Source organism: Ictalurus furcatus, chromosome 13 (assembly GCF_023375685.1).
Source record: "Ictalurus furcatus strain D&B chromosome 13, Billie_1.0, whole genome shotgun sequence".
NCBI lineage: Eukaryota > Metazoa > Chordata > Actinopteri > Siluriformes > Ictaluridae > Ictalurus > Ictalurus furcatus.
Window position 1 is genome coordinate 1,360,992 of NC_071267.1, and position 18,185 is coordinate 1,379,176.

At 41.1% G+C, this 18,185-nt stretch overlaps 3 protein-coding genes across 5 annotated transcripts; 2 read left to right on the forward strand and 1 right to left on the reverse strand.

The window, feature by feature from the left end:
- The first annotated feature begins 1,051 nt into the window (after positions 1-1,051).
- On the forward strand, positions 1,052-9,096 carry avl9 (AVL9 homolog (S. cerevisiase)). Of its 3 annotated transcripts, XM_053639491.1 has the most exons (16): positions 1,056-1,255; positions 2,725-2,842; positions 3,227-3,312; positions 3,454-3,525; positions 3,608-3,697; positions 3,804-3,870; positions 4,411-4,451; positions 4,594-4,632; positions 4,752-4,821; positions 4,968-5,398; positions 5,910-6,044; positions 6,182-6,401; positions 6,546-6,663; positions 7,590-7,643; positions 7,747-7,835; positions 7,935-9,096. In XM_053639491.1, exons 1-16 carry the CDS (start codon positions 1,172-1,174, stop codon positions 8,051-8,053), a joined length of 1,833 nt encoding a protein of 610 aa, XP_053495466.1. In that variant the 5' UTR covers positions 1,056-1,171; the 3' UTR covers positions 8,054-9,096. The 3 variants fall into 3 exon arrangements, 1 of the variants encoding a protein (XP_053495466.1); XR_008387473.1 differs by lacking the exon at positions 6,546-6,663 and having other exon boundaries at positions 1,052-1,255; positions 7,935-7,985; XR_008387472.1 differs by lacking the exon at positions 7,935-9,096 and having other exon boundaries at positions 1,053-1,255; positions 6,546-6,944; positions 7,747-7,829.
- Positions 9,097-9,584: 488 nt separating this feature from the next.
- On the forward strand, positions 9,585-12,448 carry lsm5 (LSM5 homolog, U6 small nuclear RNA and mRNA degradation associated). The gene is made up of 5 exons (XM_053639502.1): positions 9,585-9,671; positions 10,677-10,772; positions 10,874-10,901; positions 11,012-11,084; positions 12,169-12,448. Exons 1-5 carry the CDS (start codon positions 9,626-9,628, stop codon positions 12,199-12,201), a joined length of 276 nt encoding a protein of 91 aa, XP_053495477.1. The 5' UTR covers positions 9,585-9,625; the 3' UTR covers positions 12,202-12,448.
- An 84-nt stretch (positions 12,449-12,532) lies between these two features.
- psme2 (proteasome activator subunit 2) lies at positions 12,533-16,663 on the reverse strand. The gene is made up of 11 exons (XM_053639501.1): positions 16,508-16,663; positions 15,567-15,599; positions 15,316-15,378; positions 14,713-14,799; positions 14,576-14,624; positions 14,354-14,451; positions 14,178-14,246; positions 13,257-13,324; positions 13,109-13,163; positions 12,932-13,018; positions 12,533-12,767 (listed from the first exon to the last, which is right to left on the reverse strand). Exons 1-11 carry the CDS (start codon positions 16,544-16,546, stop codon positions 12,687-12,689), a joined length of 729 nt encoding a protein of 242 aa, XP_053495476.1. The 5' UTR covers positions 16,547-16,663; the 3' UTR covers positions 12,533-12,686.
- Positions 16,664-18,185: the final 1,522 nt, after the last annotated feature.

An 18,185-nucleotide genomic window follows, 5' to 3' on the forward strand; every position in this document is an offset into this window, starting at 1 on the left:
TTGACTCAGTAAGACTAGACCCTTTCTCCTCCTAATATATTCTGACCACTGGTATTTTGTCCGTCTTTGCAGATTCAGGGTGGACGCTTTTTAATGAGTTCTACCTTCTAATTACAATCAGTTTAATAATCGATAATAAAAGTCAGCAGGGCACGGCTAATGCGCACATACTGTAATCTCTGCATCCGTATCTGATTCGTTAAGGTGCTTCGTTTTTCATTTACTCGGTGAAAAGAGAGCCACCTTGTCATGCGATAACCTCCTATAGTTCTTCTGCCTGCTCTGTTATTTCTTAAAATTGTCTTAATAGCATGTTTCTCAAAACATCGAATATTCCTGACATTTCTTATCCGTGCGTAATCAATTTTTTTTCTCCCTTTTCTTTTGTAGGTTTTTTTTTTCCTTCTGATTAGCGTATTTCCACGTTTAAGAGCGCACGGATTAACTGCGAATACTAACGAACGTACTACGAAACACGGTGGCGGTAGGATCACGCCGTCTTTACTCGGTCACAGAGTTTTAGTGCACGCCGTCCTATATTTCGAGTTGTGGTCGTACTTTATTCTTCGTTTAAGTTTCTTTCTTTCTTTCTTTCTTTTTTTTAAAGCCAAACCCTGATCGATATGTTTCCACAGCTGTGTCCCTGTATGTTCTCAAACAAACTCCGGGTTCTTCCACGAACAGGTGTGGTTTTATTCTACTGTTCTAATATAAAGGTTTCACGTAACGGGGTTGAATATACTTGGGTAATAATTTCATTATTAATTTGAAATTCATTTTGAAATTAATTTTAATTTACTAATTTTGCAAACTATATATAATGTATTTTTTTTCTCTTTCACGTCAATTTTATGGGTTGTTTCGTGTAGCTGCATGAGACCGCATATATACAGAAACTAAGGTAAATGTGTGAAATTATATTTATTTAAATGATGATATTAAAACCTTCACATTAAGGTTTAATTCAAGATGTATAACGATGAGGTCTGGTTCTGATTAGCTTAGCTTTGTGTGAGGAGAACGGTGGAGGCGTCACCAATGACGTCATGGTCACAAGGGCGGAAGCGGAAGTTGTGTCTGTTTGTGTTTGTCTGTGAGAGGAGCAGAGGTGGCGTGTTTTTATTGTTTTTAATCGTGACTAAAAGTTAGCGGTTCCCTCACACACACGGCCATGGAGTCCGGCGGTAAGGACGAGGTTAAAGGAGCCGTGCTGCACATCGTGGTGGTCGGCTTCCACCACAAGAGGGGCTGCCAGGTAAGCTAATGCTAATGCAAGCTAGCCAAACACAGGTGCGTTATCTGACTAGCAGTGTGACACACGCTGGCTGTCGGTTATATATATTATACATGTTATATATGTTATATATGTTCAGAAATAAATGTCAAAGAAGCCAGTAGTACACGTATGCAAAAGTAATTGGAAAGAGAAAGAAGCGTGTGGTAAAATATCTAAATATTTAATGGTTGTTAAATGTTTAAAGAGCTGCAGTGTAACAAGATACTGCAGTTCTGTGTGTGTGTGTGTGTGTGTGTGTGTGAGAGAGAGAGAGAGAGAGAGAGATTAGTGTGTTTATTCGTGCTTTTTTGTTCATCTTCTGATGCTGTGTAACAAATGTAGTGATCCCCATAGCCCCGCCCCTTTACTCTATTAACGCACTTATATGCCCCGCCCACATACACCTGTCCCACCCTGAACTTTATTCCGGATCGCCTATCAACCAAGCACCTGAACTGTGGCATTCCGAAAGTTCTCATCGGGGTGCTGTGCTATGGAAATTCAAACGTTTGATCGGATGGCACGTCGAAACATTCCGAGTATTTTGATTGGACGCCGTGTCGAGACATTCCGAACGTTTTGATCGGACGCCGCGTTGAGACATTCCGAACATTTTGATTGGACGCTGCGTTGAGACATTTCGAATGTTTTGATTGGACGCTGCATTGGGACATTCCGGTTGTTTTGATTGGACGCTGCATTGAGACATTCCGAATGTTTTGATTGGACGCTGCATTGGGACATTCGGTTGTTTTGATTGGACGCTGCGTTGAGACATTCCGAATGTTTTGATTGGACGCTGCATTGGGACATTCCGGTTGTTTTGATTGGACGCTGCATTGAGACATTCCGAATGTTTTGATTGGACGCTGCATTGGGACATTCCGAATGTTTTGATTGGACGCTGCATTGAGATATTCCGAACATTTTGATCGTACGCCGTGTTGAGACATTCCGAACATTTTGATCGGTGCTGCGTTGATGCATTCCGAACGTTTTGATCGTACGCCGTGTTGAGACATTCCGAACGTTTTGATTGGATGCCGCATTGATACATTCCGAACATTTTGATTGGACGGCGTGTTGAGACATTCCGAACATTTTGATCGGACGCCGTGTTCACACATTGCGAACGTTTTGATCGGACGCCGTGTTCACACATTCCAAACGTTTTGATCGGACGCCGTGTTCACACATTCCAAACGTTTTGATCGGACGCCCCGTTCAGACATTCCTAACACTTTGATCGGACGACGTGTTGAGACATTCCGACTGTTTTGATCGGACGCCATTTTGTGGCATTGTGATCGTTTTTAATTGGACGCTGTGTTGCAACATTCCGAATGTTCTGATTGGTTGAGACATTCTAATTGTTTGGTTTCGATAACATTGAGAAATTCCAAGCTGTCTTATCAGAGCGAAGTGTGTGTGTGTGTGTGTGTGTGTAGGTGGAATTCTCATACCCCCCCATAAGTGATGAAGGTCATGACAGTAACTCGTTGCCTGATCAGTGGAAGTACCTGCCATTCCTCGCTCTGCCTGATGGAGCGCACAACTATCAGGAGGGTACAGACACTCGACACACCATATACATCACACTCTAGAGATATCTCTCTCTCTCTCTCTCTCTATATATATATATATATATATATTACACACACTATACATCACAATATATAATACTAATAAATCACAATATATATACACTATACACACACTATACATCACAATATATAATACTAATAAATCACAATATATATACACTATACACACACTATACATCACACTATACAGCTACCAGGAGGTTCTAGACACTCAAACTGCAATATGCACTCACTATCCACTTTATTAGGAACACCTGCACATTCATGTATTCCAAGATCTTATATATAATTATAATATATTACAGGATGTTGTTTTTTTTTTTCTTCCTTGTTTCTGCTTCGTCAGACACGGTGTACTTCCTCCTGCCCCCTCTGAGCGAGGAGATGAAGTGTGTGTACGGCGTTTCCTGCTACAGACAGATCGAAGCCAAGGTCTGTATTCTTCGTTACGGTGAACAGGCGCCAACGCAGAACTGTTAATTGGTGTAATGCTAGCTGGGTCGGGTTGGGTGTATAAGCCTCAGGAGAAATTTGCAGTGTGGGTTAGCCGTCTCAGGCGTGTGTCCGTTTCAGGCGCTGAAGGTGAGACAGGCCGACGTGACCAGAGAGACCGTGCAGAAGAGTGTGTGTGTGCTCAGCAGAGTGGTAAGCAACACTTCTAGCCTTTCTAGCGTGTGGCCATGCTAGCGTTTGTTTTAGAACACAGACAGTATCGTGTTTTCTTTAGCCGGTGTTCGGTCTGATTGCGGCCAAGCTACAGCTCATCACTCACGCCTACTTTGAGGAGAAGGACTTCTCTCAGATCTCCATCCTAAAGGTAAAGTCCACGTTTCTATCTGAATAATTCTACGTGTGTGTGTGTGTGTGTGAGAGAGAGGTCTCTGTTGTTCACTATTCGCTCCTCCCTCTGTGTGTGTGTGTAGGAGCTGTATGATCACATGAATGGTTCTCTACGGTTCCCGACTCTGGAGGGCTCCCAGGTGTATCTGGGTAAACAATCAGGCACCATCTCTACATCATACACAATAGTCAAGTCATTTCTGGTTCTCACTAGCCTAAGTTATGGGTTACGTTTCACACTGGCTGTGTGAGCAGAGAGGAAGCAAAACAAAAGGTCAAGTCCGAAATATTTTTTAAAAAATGTATATACAGAGATGAGCCTCAAAAGTTCTGGAATTCAGATGAACCGAAATGATGGAAAGGTCTCTCTCCTGTCTCTCTCTCTCTCTCTGTGTGTGTCTCTCTCTCTTTCTCTCTCCTGTCTCTCTCTGTGTGTGTGTGTGTGTCTCTCTCTCTCTCGTCTCTCTCTCTCTCTCTCTTTCTCTCTCGTGTCTCTCTCTCCTGTCTCTCTCTCTCGTGTCTCTCTCTCCTGTCTCTCTCTCTCTCTGTGTCTCTCTCTCGTCTCTCTCTCTCTCCTGTCTCTCGTCTCTCTTTATCTCTCTCGTCTCTCTCTCTCTCTCTCCTGTCTCTTTCTCGTCTCTCTCTCTCTCTCGTCTCTTTCTCTCTCCTGTCTCTCTCTCTCTGCTGCAGGTTTATCTGCACGAGATTTAATACTGCACTTTAAACACAAGGTAACCCAGTAACTGTGACCTTTTTAACATTCGCACTTCACCTCTCGTTATTACATCTAACTTATAACCACTGTAATAATAATAATAATAATAATCATTATAATAATAATCATCATCATAATAATTACACTGTGTGTTTTAGGTCCTGGTTCTGTTTAAGTTGATTCTGCTGGAGAAGAAGGTCTGCACACATGCACACACACACACACAAACACACACTTTCTCTCTCATGTGTGTCTAAATGTGCAGTGTAATGAAATGAAACTGTGTGTGTGTGTGTGTGTGTGTGTGTGAGTGTAGGTGCTGTTCTATGTCTCTCCTGTTAACAGATTAGTGGGGACCCTGATGACAGTTCTCTCACTGTTCCCTGGTGAGACACACACACACACGCATTGCTAATATGATGAATATGAAATAGATAGGCGTGTCTAATGAGTCCATATATTGACTGGCATTCATACATATGCATTAATTTTGTTAGCCACTTTGTTTCTGATGCTGCGTGTGTGTGTGTAGGTATGATCGAGCGTGGCCTGCCTGACTCCTCCCACTACCATCCTAAAAGCAGCCAATCAGAGACTACTGACATCATCAAGAGCGTAGACCTCACACAGAATACCGAAGTGTTTGTCGCCGAGCCCGCAGCCAGCCAATCAGACGGCTTCACTGGTACCAAGGCGAATTCGAGCCCTCCTGATTGGCCGGATAGCGAGTGGGAGAGTCTGGACCCGAGCGTGCTGGAGGAGGAGGAGGAGCAAGACGGAGGAAGAAGTGCACAGGCGGAGTGTATAGAGCCCGAGTCGAACACGCCCATCACTGTCCAACCCAAAGCCACGCCTGCTCAGACTGCCCAACACACACACACTGACACACACAGTGATGCACACCAACACACACCCCTGCTGGAGGAGGACCGGTGCGGCCTGCCGCTCGCCATCTTCACCAAGGTACTCGCGCGCACACACAGAGTGCTGTGAAAAAGTATTCGCCCCCTTCCTGATTTCTTTCTTTTATTTACATATTTGTCCCAAGACAAGCTGAGGAAACGCAAGATACCGTTTTTAAATCATTGTTGTTGTTGTTTTTATTTACTGAAAGGAGAAAAAAATGTAATCCAACAAAAACCGGGCCTGTGTGAAAAAGTAATTGCACCCTTAGTTATTCAGTTACCCCGATCTAATCACTAATTGGGTTCCGTTTGACTAGACTGGACACACCCGGGGTTAATTAACGCCGGCCCTGTCGAATCTAAACATAGAACAAAGACGATGATAGAAAGACAAACAAGAGAAGGAAAAGAAAGAGGGGAAACAAAGCAGGAAAGACCCCTAAAGGGGAAAAAATGCTGTTTTTTTTCAGCTGCTGGAAATCCCAATGTGACACTTTGTTCTTACTTAATATCCGTATACTTTCTGTGTGTGTGTGTGTGTGTGTGTGTGTGTGTGTGTGTGTGTGTAGGGTTACCTGTGTTTACCTTACATGGCGCTTCAGCAGCATCACCTGCTCTGTGATGTCAGAGTTCGGGGGTTCGTTGCCGGAGCAACCAACATCCTGTTCCGTCAGCAGAGACACCTGAGTGATGCTATCGTAGACGTGAGACATACACACACACACACACACACACACACACACACATTGTAATTTGATTGACTAGAATAACCTGATGGCATAGATCTCATTTATGGTGTGTGTGTGTGTGTGTGTGTGTGTGCGTGCATGCAAACACACAGGTGGAGGAGGGTGTGATCCACATCGCTGACCCGGAGTTACGGCGTGTCCTCAGCCTGACCACGGCTGACCTGCGTTTCTGTGACTTCCTGTTGAAGAGCGTGAGTGAGCACAGCGAGGACGTGTTTCTGGACGGAACCGGCTGGGAGGGAGGGGACGAATGGATCCGGGCTCAGTTCACACACTACATGCACACGCTCCTTGCATCCACACTACAGCAAGGTACACACGCCATGTACACAGTTGATTATGCCTGATATGCTGTGTGTGCGTGTATGTGTGTATATGTGTGTGTGTGTGTGTGTGTGTGTGTGTGTGTGTGTGTGTATCGCTGATGGTTGTCCCTGTGTGAACTGTCTCTGTCAGACAACGAGAAGCTGCTGGCAGATTACGGCTCTGCGTTCATCTCCACCTGGAGGGTCACACACAACTATAGGGCATGGTCCAGCACACACCACCCGACCATCGCCGAGGTCACCCCGGGGTGAGAAGACGGGGCTGTGTCCCAAATCAGGGACAAATCAGGGTCTGGTTTACATGCAGCGGTGACGAAGAGAACGCTACCCTTAATAACAACTGGACGTGGAAGGAAGGAAGGAGAGGAAGAAAGAAAGATAGATAGAAAGGAGGGGAATAAAAAAGACGAATAGAGATGAAAAGAAGAGAGAAGGAACAAAAGATGAAAAGGAGATGAGAAGGAAAGAAAGATATAAGAAGGGAGAAAACGAAAGTTGAAAAGAGGGAAAAGAAAGAAAAGATGAAACGGTGAGAAAGAAGGAAAGATGAAAAGAGATGAGAAGGAAACAAAGAAAGAAAGATGAAAAGAGGAGAGAAGTTGAAAAGGGTGGAGAAAAATGTAAAAAAAAAAAAGGGGGCGGAAGAAAGAAAAAGAGATATAGATAACGAAAGAAAGATAATGGGAGAAGTAAAGATGAAAAGGGAGAATGGGGGGAGACGAAAAGAAGGGAGAAAATGAAAGATGAAAAGGAGAGCGAGAGAAAGAAATATGAGAAGAAGGGAGAAAGATGAAAAAGTGGGGTGGAAGAAAGAAAGAAGTGATGCGCATAACGGAGGAAAGATATAAAGGAGGGTAAAATAACAAAAGGAGAAAAATAAAGATAGAAATATCTTTATGAATAAAAAGAACAAACCAAAACAGGAAATGGAAAGAGAGAGAAAAAAGTAAGGATTGAACAAAAAAAGAAAGAGAAAGAATAAATGAAAAAACAAATGAATAAAATCAGCGGCACTGCTGAGGTTGTGTGTTTTTTTGTTTTTTTTTTTGCAGTTTTTTATTTAAATTAATGTTTTGTGTTTGGGGAAAAAAAACCCGGAACTCTTTCTCATACATTTAAAGTAATCAGTAAGGTGTGAGGTGAATAAATGGGGGCGTGTCCTGTGTGTCCACAGACACCCGTTCCAGGGGCAGTACAGCGTGGCGGACGTGAAGCTGCGTTTCTCACAGTGAGTCCGCTCAAGCTCTTCTTTCCTTTTTATCATTCCATCTGCAGTCATCTAAAAGCACAAACACACACACTACGAATGTAACCTTGAGCGCGTTGTGTAGCTCGGTACAGAACAGCGAAAGAGGGCGGAGACTCGGCAGCGCGGTGATGAGCACCAGCAGGAGTGTAGTGCAGACCGGCAGAGCTGTAGGTCAGTACCGACCAATCACGAACACCTACTTCATGTTGGCTCCATTTCCTCAGTCCGATGATATATAATATATACTGTATATATAATCTCTTGCTTTAGGTCAGTCTGTGGGCGGAGCCTTGAACAGCGCCAAGACGGTGATGTCATCGTGGTTCTCGACACTTTCTCAGCCAGCGTTAATATCGAACCCACAGTCTACGACAACAACCAAGCAGTGACTGCATCTTTCCTCACACACACACACTCCGTCATCATTTTGTGCACTCTTAGATCTAACACACTACTCTTCCAGTGTCTGGTGTGTCTTCACTGTCTGACCAATCAGCATTTAGCGCTGCCTCACCCTGACCTGAGCGTGTTTACCTGAAATCAGCGGCCTTAACGTCTCTCGTCGAGAGTTCTGGATGGATGTCAAATACGTGTATTATCTATATATATAAAAAAATATAAATGATATAAAATATACATAATTGTAACTCTATTGTGCGGTGTCTGCTATATGGGGATACGTATAGCAGACTGTATCCATGCATCCATTATCTATTCATTTCTTTGTGTCCATCTGTCACGTCACGTCTGTCTGATGTTAAAACGTCCAATCAGAAATGCTGCGTATAATAAGATAAAAGCGTAATATATTAAATTATATTAATGAAAACTGAGATCTAGCAGATTAGAAGTCGCGACACCTGTAACAGGAAGTGATAACTGATCGCATGCATCAATAAACACGAATGCTGAGTGTTTTTTTTTTTTCACTAGTCCTAGCGTTCTCCATCACAGAGACCACGCCTTGTTTACCAACGTCCATCGTTTGGTGTCTCGTCCTTACGTCTAAGCCTACAGTGCATCGGTGTAACTAGCATGTAGTTTAGAATGTGAGTGGGCTGTTAGGCATGAGATTATAAACGTTTGTCTAAAAATGGTCCCTGGCACTATAAGGGCGTAAGTCAGATTTGATCACATCACCACGAGGGTTTCATGAAACCGTGACACCTTTCTGCTTTCTGATTGGCTGCTCCGACACAAATCGAGAGCTCCGCCCTCGTTGTGATCTGGGACTGTTTATTACAAGCTGTACATCCATGTGCTCTGTTAATTTAGCCGTACAATTTGTTTTTGAAGGGTTTCTGTGTAGCTGGGGGGGGGGCTTCCCCTCCAGTTTCGTCATTGTTGTACACATTTCTTCGATGCACCTTCAGTTTTGTTTTTGTGGGGTTTTTTTTAGTCTTAATAAATCTGAAAGGATTATTTTCTACGACTCCAGCGCTCGTCTTTCAGTTTTTGTGCTATTTATTTATTCGTATCTACGTTGTATATTTACCGGCTGTGAAAAATAAATTGTTTAGACATATCATTTTTTTTTTATAAACAGAGAGTTCCCTCTCCAGAATCTCTTCTTCTTTCAGTTGTGTGAAGTTAGAGAGAAACTGCAAAGTGTAAACATTACTGTCATGAAGACTTTCCTGTGTACTGACACTGGAGACTCCTTCCTTCACTTTAATGACTTTTAGCACGTTATCAGCCTTCCCTGTCCGTTGTGGAAAGACAATTATTTTCCGTGTTCAATTCAAGTATGTAGTACGTAATTTACTACATTTTTGGTCACCGTTTTTTTTTTTTTTTTTAAACTTAACTCGCTCCTTGTTAAATATTTAATAAGTTATTTAAGTATTTAATGCAAGCTTTAAAAAAAAAATCTAATCAGAAGCGGCTACAGTTTCTCAATTCTACTTCCGGTGCACGTCTCAACTCCGTCAATTCCAGTTCCGGGTTGCGTTGTTTGCAAAATGGCGGCAACACCAGCTTCAAACCCCTCACAGTTGCTACCCCTCGGTAAGAGCGCGGTGTTAAACTTTGTTAGCATTTTATCTAGCTCGTTGACTCTGTGTAACCATGTTATAAATATATAAATATTATGTCCTCACGTGGCGGTGTTTTATTTTCCGCCTGCTTTGTTCTAACGAAGGACAAATGACTGGTCGCGTCCCTTATTAGTGCACTACACAGGCTGTCTAAATAGCACATATAGACCAGTAGCACTACGCACTATGTAGTGCTCCAGCGTGGTGTTTGGGACGGAACCAGATGAACGCATGCTTAGCTATTTGTATTAATACTGTTTAAAGTAATGTTTACCTGATAATTAAACTCGAATTTCGACTTTAAAAGTGTCTTATTGTGTGGATTTGGGTTCTTTAAGGCACTTTCAAATGCTTTACTTTTTTTTTTAAAAGAAATATATAGAAGTGTGTTTTTATATATAAGTGGTGTTACCTCAGGTTTTACTTCAGGTAGCTGAGGTAAAATATTTGCGTGTTCATTTTTTTAATATTTAAGGTTTTGTTACTCTTGTTTATCACCCATTAATATTTTTTTTAATAAATTGACTTATTTACGATTCTTTTTTAGGTTAGTTTACATTATGACTTAAAAACTATTTTGGGGAAAAAGTCTTACAAAATATATACAGATTTTATAACACTATATAGAATAAAGCTAACTGTAATGAAATATACAAGTAAAAACTAACAAACTGTGGAAAGAAATTCAAAGCCACTGCATTTTATAGCTACAGAGTAAATTTCCCGAATGAAACGGTGGAATCTGATTGGTCGAATGGAAATTTTTTTTAACTACAGTTTTATCTTTTACATTTTTGAAAACATACAATCTCTCAATATGTTGAACTGATGCACGATACAGGTGTTTTGAACGTAAAATCTATTTAACCAATCAGATTGCGCCAGTTAATTCTAGCATTTCTAGCGTAACGTAAAGTTAGCATTGCTAGTTTTGCTTTTTTTTTTTTCCTTCATTTATTTATTATTTTTTTTACAGAGCTGGTGGATAAATGTATCGGCTCACGAATTCACATCGTCATGAAGAACGATAAAGAGATCGTGGGAACCTTGCTCGGGTTCGACGATTTTGTCAGTATCCTTTCTCCTGAGTTACGCGAGTTTGCTAATTCAGAATTTGCCTTTTTTGTTGTTTTTTTTTGTTGTACGGTTTGTCCTTCACCAGCGTGTAATCAGACATGGTGCTCGAGGACGTCACTGAATTGTACGTATAATGTATATATATTTTTTTTACAGATTTAAAAAAAGCAAATTTTTAGCGTACAAGCTCAAACAGTTTTGTTTCACGTTGTTAACATGTTTGTCGTTGTGCAGCGAGATCACACCTGAGGGACGACGGATAACAAAACTGGATCAGATCCTCCTCAATGGAAACAACATCACCATGGTAGGTTCTGGAGGTTTGGGCGGAGTCTTAAAATGGCTGACGTTCCAATAAGAACAATAACGAAGGGGAAAAAAAACCTGCCGTTTAGGACAGAACCCATAAAATTGATGTTTTAATAAGAACGTTAATTATGGAAGAACGCTACATTTTGGGACAGAGCCCTAAAATGACCCTAAAATAGCTGAGGTTCTAGTAAGATGACCATTTCAGGGGAGAATGCGAGAACTAGAATGTTTTTACGGAGCCCCAAAATGGCCGACACTCTTGTAGGAAAATTAATTTGGAACGGGGCCCTAAAGTGGCTACCGCACTACTATGAAAATTACCTAGAGAACACAGCTAGTGTTTGGGACAAAGTCCTAAATTATCTGTGTTTCTAGTAACATCACAAATGAGGGGAGAATGCTAGCATTTGGGACAGATCCGTATAAGGGTCAAAATTCTAGTAAGAACACGTTAAGGAAAAATGCTAATAGTTGGGATGCAGACTCAAAATGGCCGCCATTCTAGTAAGTAAATTAGTTGTCGAAGAAAGCTAGTGTTTGGGACAGATCCCTAAAATGGCTGATATTCTAGTAAGAATTAGGGAAGCATACTAGTGTTGGGGACAGTGTGTTTCTAGTAAGATCACTAATTAGGGGAGAATGCTAGCATTTGGGACAGAGCCGTATAAGAACGCTAGTTAGGGAAAAATGCTAGGAGCCCCAAAATGGCCAGCATTCTAGTAAGAACGTTAATTAGGGATGGAAGCCCTAAAATGGCAAACGTTCTAGTAGGAACACTAATTAGAGAAGAAAGCCAGTGTTTGGGATGGAGCCCTAAAATATCTGCGGTTCTAGTAAGATGACTAATGGGGGGGGGGGGGGGGGGGGGAATGCGAGAAGTAGAATTTTAGGACAGAGCTCTAAAATGGCCGACTCTCTAGTAAGAGTGTTAATTAGGGATGGAGCCCTAAAATGGCTGCTGTACTAGTAAGAACACTGATTAGGGGGGAGCACTGGTGTTTGGGACGGAGAACAGTAATTAACTGTGAATAATTAAAGTGATGGAGTGGATATGTGATGATAAAATGGTGTGTTTACAGTTAATCCCAGGAGGAGAAGGACCAGAAGTCTGATCACAACAGCTTTCTTTTTTTTATTATTATATTATATTTTGTTTTATTATTTTTTTTCACAGAAATGTCATGTGTTTGAGTGATGTATTATTTCGTTTCAATGTAAAACACGTTCTCTGTCTGAGTTAGCATGCCGTCTGATTGTGTATCAGAACGGAGAGTTGGGTTAGCCGTGCTTCACAGCGAGCACGGTTCTCTTGTTGTTAATAAATAAATAAATAAACAATAAAGACCCGTGGAGGCTGAACTTTCCTGTGAGAGTTTTTTTTGTTTTTTTTTTAAAAAACATGATTGGCTCTTTAAAGGAAAAAAAAGAGGCGGCGTCACGAGATTAGTATCAAACACTCCGGTTTATTTCTATCGACATGAGTGTCATTATTACAGTGTGTAGTTGTGATTGGTCAGATCTATTCAACAAAAACAGCATTTCTGGAAAGAAACGGGTGTGGGGTGAGACAGGTGTGTGACGATGACGCGTCTCGCTCTCAGTACATGCAGGGTTTCTCTTCTCCCTTTGGGTTCACCACCTTCTCCAGGTTCTTACTGATGATATCGTAGAGCTCCGCCTGCACACACGGGCACAGGGTGTCATACTGTTATATACTCATTTATGTCAAAGAAAAGTTGTTTAGAATAAAACACAGACGTAAGTGAACGTGTCGTAAGAAATGGGACAGTGTCAATGAAATGATAACGTTGTATGTATTTAGTATAATAACGGAGTACAGACGTAATATCCGCGGATGTCGAGTAAGATGACCCGGATCTCGCAGTACGCAGCTTCGTCTTTCTCGTGGACGAGCGAGCGGTAGTCCATCTGTAATTGTGCACGCAAGACAGGTTCGTTTATGTGTGTTATTAATGACACAGTGAACATTACTACACAATACGCAGCTGTTTTCCTCACCACATGCGTGTCTTTGGAGGCTTTGGCTACTGCGTCGCCTCTCTCTGTGAAATACCTACACACACACACACACACACCGCAGTCACTATAGTGCTGTATATTTTGCTAAACATGATGTATATATGTGTAAATGTTAACAAATTTCTACTTGTTAATGTTGGTTTGAAATCCCTCCAGTTTAGTTTTCACAGCTGTAATTCGCTCCAGGATCTTCTCCTGGAAAAACAAACAAACAAACATGGATCATTAAGAAATGAATAATGTACAATAGTGAAAAGTGAACGTCTTAAAAATACGGCGCCTTGGGACGTTGGCAGTAAAATATTTTCCCTTGTAAATCTTCTGATATTCGCTGACTATGGAGACTTTTCACCAGCACCATGTCCTCCATGTTTGTTTTTCACGCTCGCCCCAGAACATACAACCTGATTGGTCGGGATCCCCCCCAACCCTCTGCTCATGTCCAACTCAACTGGAATATCGACTGGTTTCACGTTCTACAGCATCAGAAGCACTTTTTTACACCATATCCAGAATCTTTACTGGTGTACACGGCCGTTATTATGGACATTTTAAAATACGAATACATAATACGTTCTGAAAAGAAAGCTTGCCTGAACGGTTCGCAAGGCAGCTGGCTGAGACTAGAGGTGTGCGACGCTCGCGGGGGCACAGAAACCCTAACGTGAGTGCCGCGTGACGTATTTACAGCATTCGTTCATCCTTAGTAACGGCCTGGTCTGGGTTGCGGTCGTTCCCACGCACTGGGAGACTATGCATAATTATGTATGAACTGGGGTGGTGTAGCTGAGGTCGAAGAACTGTCAGAGCCAGAATCCACACACTGTTGATATTTCTACATCTGGGGATTTATCTCAGTTGTTTTCCAAGTGAAAGAAAACCATGTCCAGTTTAGGCCACACCCACTTCAGTGTACACATGTAAAATCCAGGATGGTATCGAAATTCAATCCTGCTATAACTCTGTAATCTGTGTACGAAGAACCGCGCCCATGCGCTCTATCCCCGTTAGTTACCCTATGGTTCGTAACGATGGCGTGTGAACAGACCTGAATCGCGACTCCGAAGTCGTTCCCGTCCTCGATCTTAGGAATCAGCAGCGAAATCCAGCAGGACACCTGCACGGTAAAGACACGTGAATGACGTCCTGAATTCACGGACGCGCTGTGACAGGTGTTTCAGCTCTATCTGATTGGATATCTGGTTGATATGTTTTTTGACTCACAGTGATGCAGGTCTCTTTAAGACCCGTGATTTCAGGCTTCACCATGTCCAGCAGCTTCATGATCTTCTCGTTTCCTTTGATGAAGCCACACACAGGACCTTTACAGGAAAAAAACAAACAAACAACACACCTGAACTAAACTAATTAGATTTTACTAACATTTAAAACCAGGAGAACGTTATATAGCGCCGCGGGTATGTTGGAATACGCGGGAATTCGTACGTTTCTTCTTCTTCTTCTCCTCTTCTTCATTTTTATCCGTCTCCATTTCCTGTTTGGAGAAAAACAAAATGAGAATTTAAACGGAGAAATAAAACAAATGACATGACATGAGATAACTCTTATAGCCGAAGACGAACCTCCTCTTCCGGGCTTGGAGGATCGGGAATGGGAATATCGAGCGCCGCGTGGAGGGAAGAGAGATCCGAGACGCACAGTTCTTCCTCCTGAAACAAAGAACGACATCAGTGCTGGACGCTGGAACAATATACAACCCTAATATTAATACTACTACTGCTACACCACCGGTATCAAAGTACCCTATTGTATAACTGATATATTTTGTGATAACGTCACATCGCTGTCATCGTATCGCTCTATATACGGCAGCGCTGCTGAATTCTGGACTGTGATTGGTCAGAAGAAGATTGGCCGTTTTATATTAATGCGCTCGTTCTAATATGTTAGCGTTTCTATAGTAACAGCTCTTTTGTGCCACATAAACACTATAACATGGATAGTCATAACTTGATTCGTGGATGTTTCATACCGTTTTATGTATATAATATAATACAATATAATATGAATTATTATATAATATGTATATATAACTATAAATGGATAAAAAGTATGACGTGTTTTTATTTAAGGAGTAGAAAATCGTAATCGTTGGCGTCGGGACGTGCTCTTGTAGGAAAATAATCAACTTGAGGTCCACATCACTTTATTAAAGCGGTATTTACCTGAATCAGATTGTCCAGCTGAGAAATCTTCTTTGGAATATGATTAGAGAAAAGATCTTCTGCCTGAATGTAAATATATAAAATAAACATATAGAACTACAGGGACATGTACAAGCAAATGAATATCATCCAACTTCCAGAATATATATATATATATATATATATATATATATATATATATATATATATATATATATATATATAGTATATGTTTAGTATAAGTCCATGTAAATGTTCTGAAGATGTTCTACCTTCTGATACAGTGAATGGCGGTATTTCTGAACCTGCAGAGAAAATAAAACACAATAATTAACCAGAGTTAATGAATTAATACAGAAGATCAACCATAATTGTTCGTTTATCAATTATTTTAACTTACGTGATTTGATTTGGCGAGTAAAATGGCTGACACACACATACACTTGATGTTTAAAAGCCGAGATTTTATAGTGTTTAAGTGTGTGTGGCGTCTCCAATAGAAAGCAAAACTAAACTTCACGAAACTGCTAGTCATTGTAGGAAAAAAGAAATAATAAAAAGTGTAACGGTGAGGTTTTACGACCGAGTTTTAGTGAAATGTGTAGTTTAGGGTTTACGATGATTTAATTCGGCCCTGCGTCTTAATGCCGCGTACAGATCGTTCCTGATGAGATCTGGATTTAAGGTTGATTCCAGGTCTCGTTTCTGTTCTAAGTTTACTGTGGGGTTTAAGAACAAGCCCAGGTTGAGTTACGTTTCAGTGAAGTTTTGTAGTGTAGGTTCAGTACATTTTGTCTGTAATTGTAAATGTACAATTGCACTGTAGGTTTACAGTTAAACCACACACACACACACACACACACACACACACACACACACAACTTTTACTAGTTTAGTGAAAATTCACACTGTGTTTTGATAAACTAAACCCAAACTAAACCTATATACAGTTTTTATTTGATTATTAAAGTACTCCAGGTGTGTAAACCAGGACTTTCTGCGTTCCACAAAAACGTGGGGACCAGCACCATGTCCTCACAAGGTCAAACCTGTCGCCTAGTCCTGTCCTTATGGGGACATGTTTGCCTAGTCCCCAGAAACACATGAAATCCCGCCTACTGATCCGGCCCGACGGCTGCTGGTGTTAATTGCGCTGCTAATTAAAGTCTCTAACATGCAGGTGAATGTGTGTGTGAGAGTGTGTGTGTCTCACCTTGAGCTCGTTTTCGCGGCTGATCTTAAACTTGGACATTTTGGACGAGTTTCGCGGAGTATAAGTCTGGATTAGATGTGAGATGAATGCGGTGAGATGAGCTGCGGGACTTTTCCGGCCGTTTCCTCTTGCACTTTCGCTTTCATTTAGCTCCGCCCAGGTGCCTCTTAAGGTGGACTTTCATAAACACGCCTGATGTATGCATGTGCATAAAATGATATTTAGTTTGTCAGTACTCGTCGTATTCTTTTCCCAACACCGTTAGTGTTCATGTAAGAATCTGAGAAATCGATTTCGTGTTGATTTTAAACGTGTAAAACTGTAACGCTTTCGGTATTCATCTACTCCACCTTAAATGCAACAAAAAACACCTTGAAAACCTGTTTACATCTGTCTGTCTAAGTGTGTGTGTGTGTGTGTGTGTAATACTTGGACATATACCACATCATCTGTAGGTTATAGGAAGAAGAAAAGGAAGTTCTCTCATATATCAAGTATAACGATTTTATTCACATTATACACCGATGAGCCAAAATATTATGACATCAAAAACAGCCCCAAGCCTAACATGTCCCAGACCTTGCACCGTTGTTATGAGATAATCACTGTTATTTGCTTCATCTGTATATTGTGGCTCATTGGTGTAGATTGAAAGCACATTTTTTTCATTCAGTAATCGTCAGTAAGCGCTTTATTGTGTCCAGGGTCACTGTGGAGCCGTTCAACATATCCATTCTCACCCTTACAGCAATTTAGCGTATCTAATCCACCTACTTGGACAGTCGGAGGAAACCGGAAATCTCAGAGGAAACCCACGTGGACACAGGGAGAACAGTAACCCTCTAACTCTAGCTCAGGATCGAACCAGGAATCCTGGGGCTAGCCTGTGTTCCGCCGTGTTGCCATAAGGAAACCATTCCTTTAAAAAACATTGAAGCAAAGCTGAATATCCTTCATTTTTATGTTAATTAACCACATTTTGTGTCAACCCTGTTACTCGTTTAAATACAGCATGTCGGCCTTGACAAGAACCAAAGATTGATGTATGAGATGGGTTAACACGTTTGATCAATATGAGTTTTCATTAACTTTTCATTTTTTAAGTGCTAAATGGCAACACAATCTTGTAATCAGTCACACATCAGGACATCTCAGGCACACACGCGTAACACACGCAATAAAACAAACATTATATTTCTTCAAGACTTGTCAAACTCAGACATTTAGGTGTCGGTCCCAAACTGAATAATAATAATAATAATTAAAAACAAAAAAAAAACAAATCCAGAATAAATAGAGTTGTAAAATTTTCTTTATAAGAATACCTCTATACAAACAAACAAAACAATAGAAACCCTCATAGAATTTGTAATGGTTTTAATGGTTATAATGGGAATTGTATTGGTTTTAATAGAAACTGTAATGATCCCAGTGGGTCTCTACTGGTAATTTGTTGACTTTTATTGGTGATATGTTATGTTTAGTGTCTACCGGACACCATTAAGGACCAATAACGGTAATGGTTTCAACGGTTATCCGATGGTTTGTACTGGCATTTGTAGCTAGTTGAATTCATTAGAATTTCTCTGATGGTTTCTATTTTTTTTTTGTTGTTGTTGTTGTTGTTTTCCCCCCAGCATGGTTTAAAAGAATAAAATACTAACCTACGTATCTATTT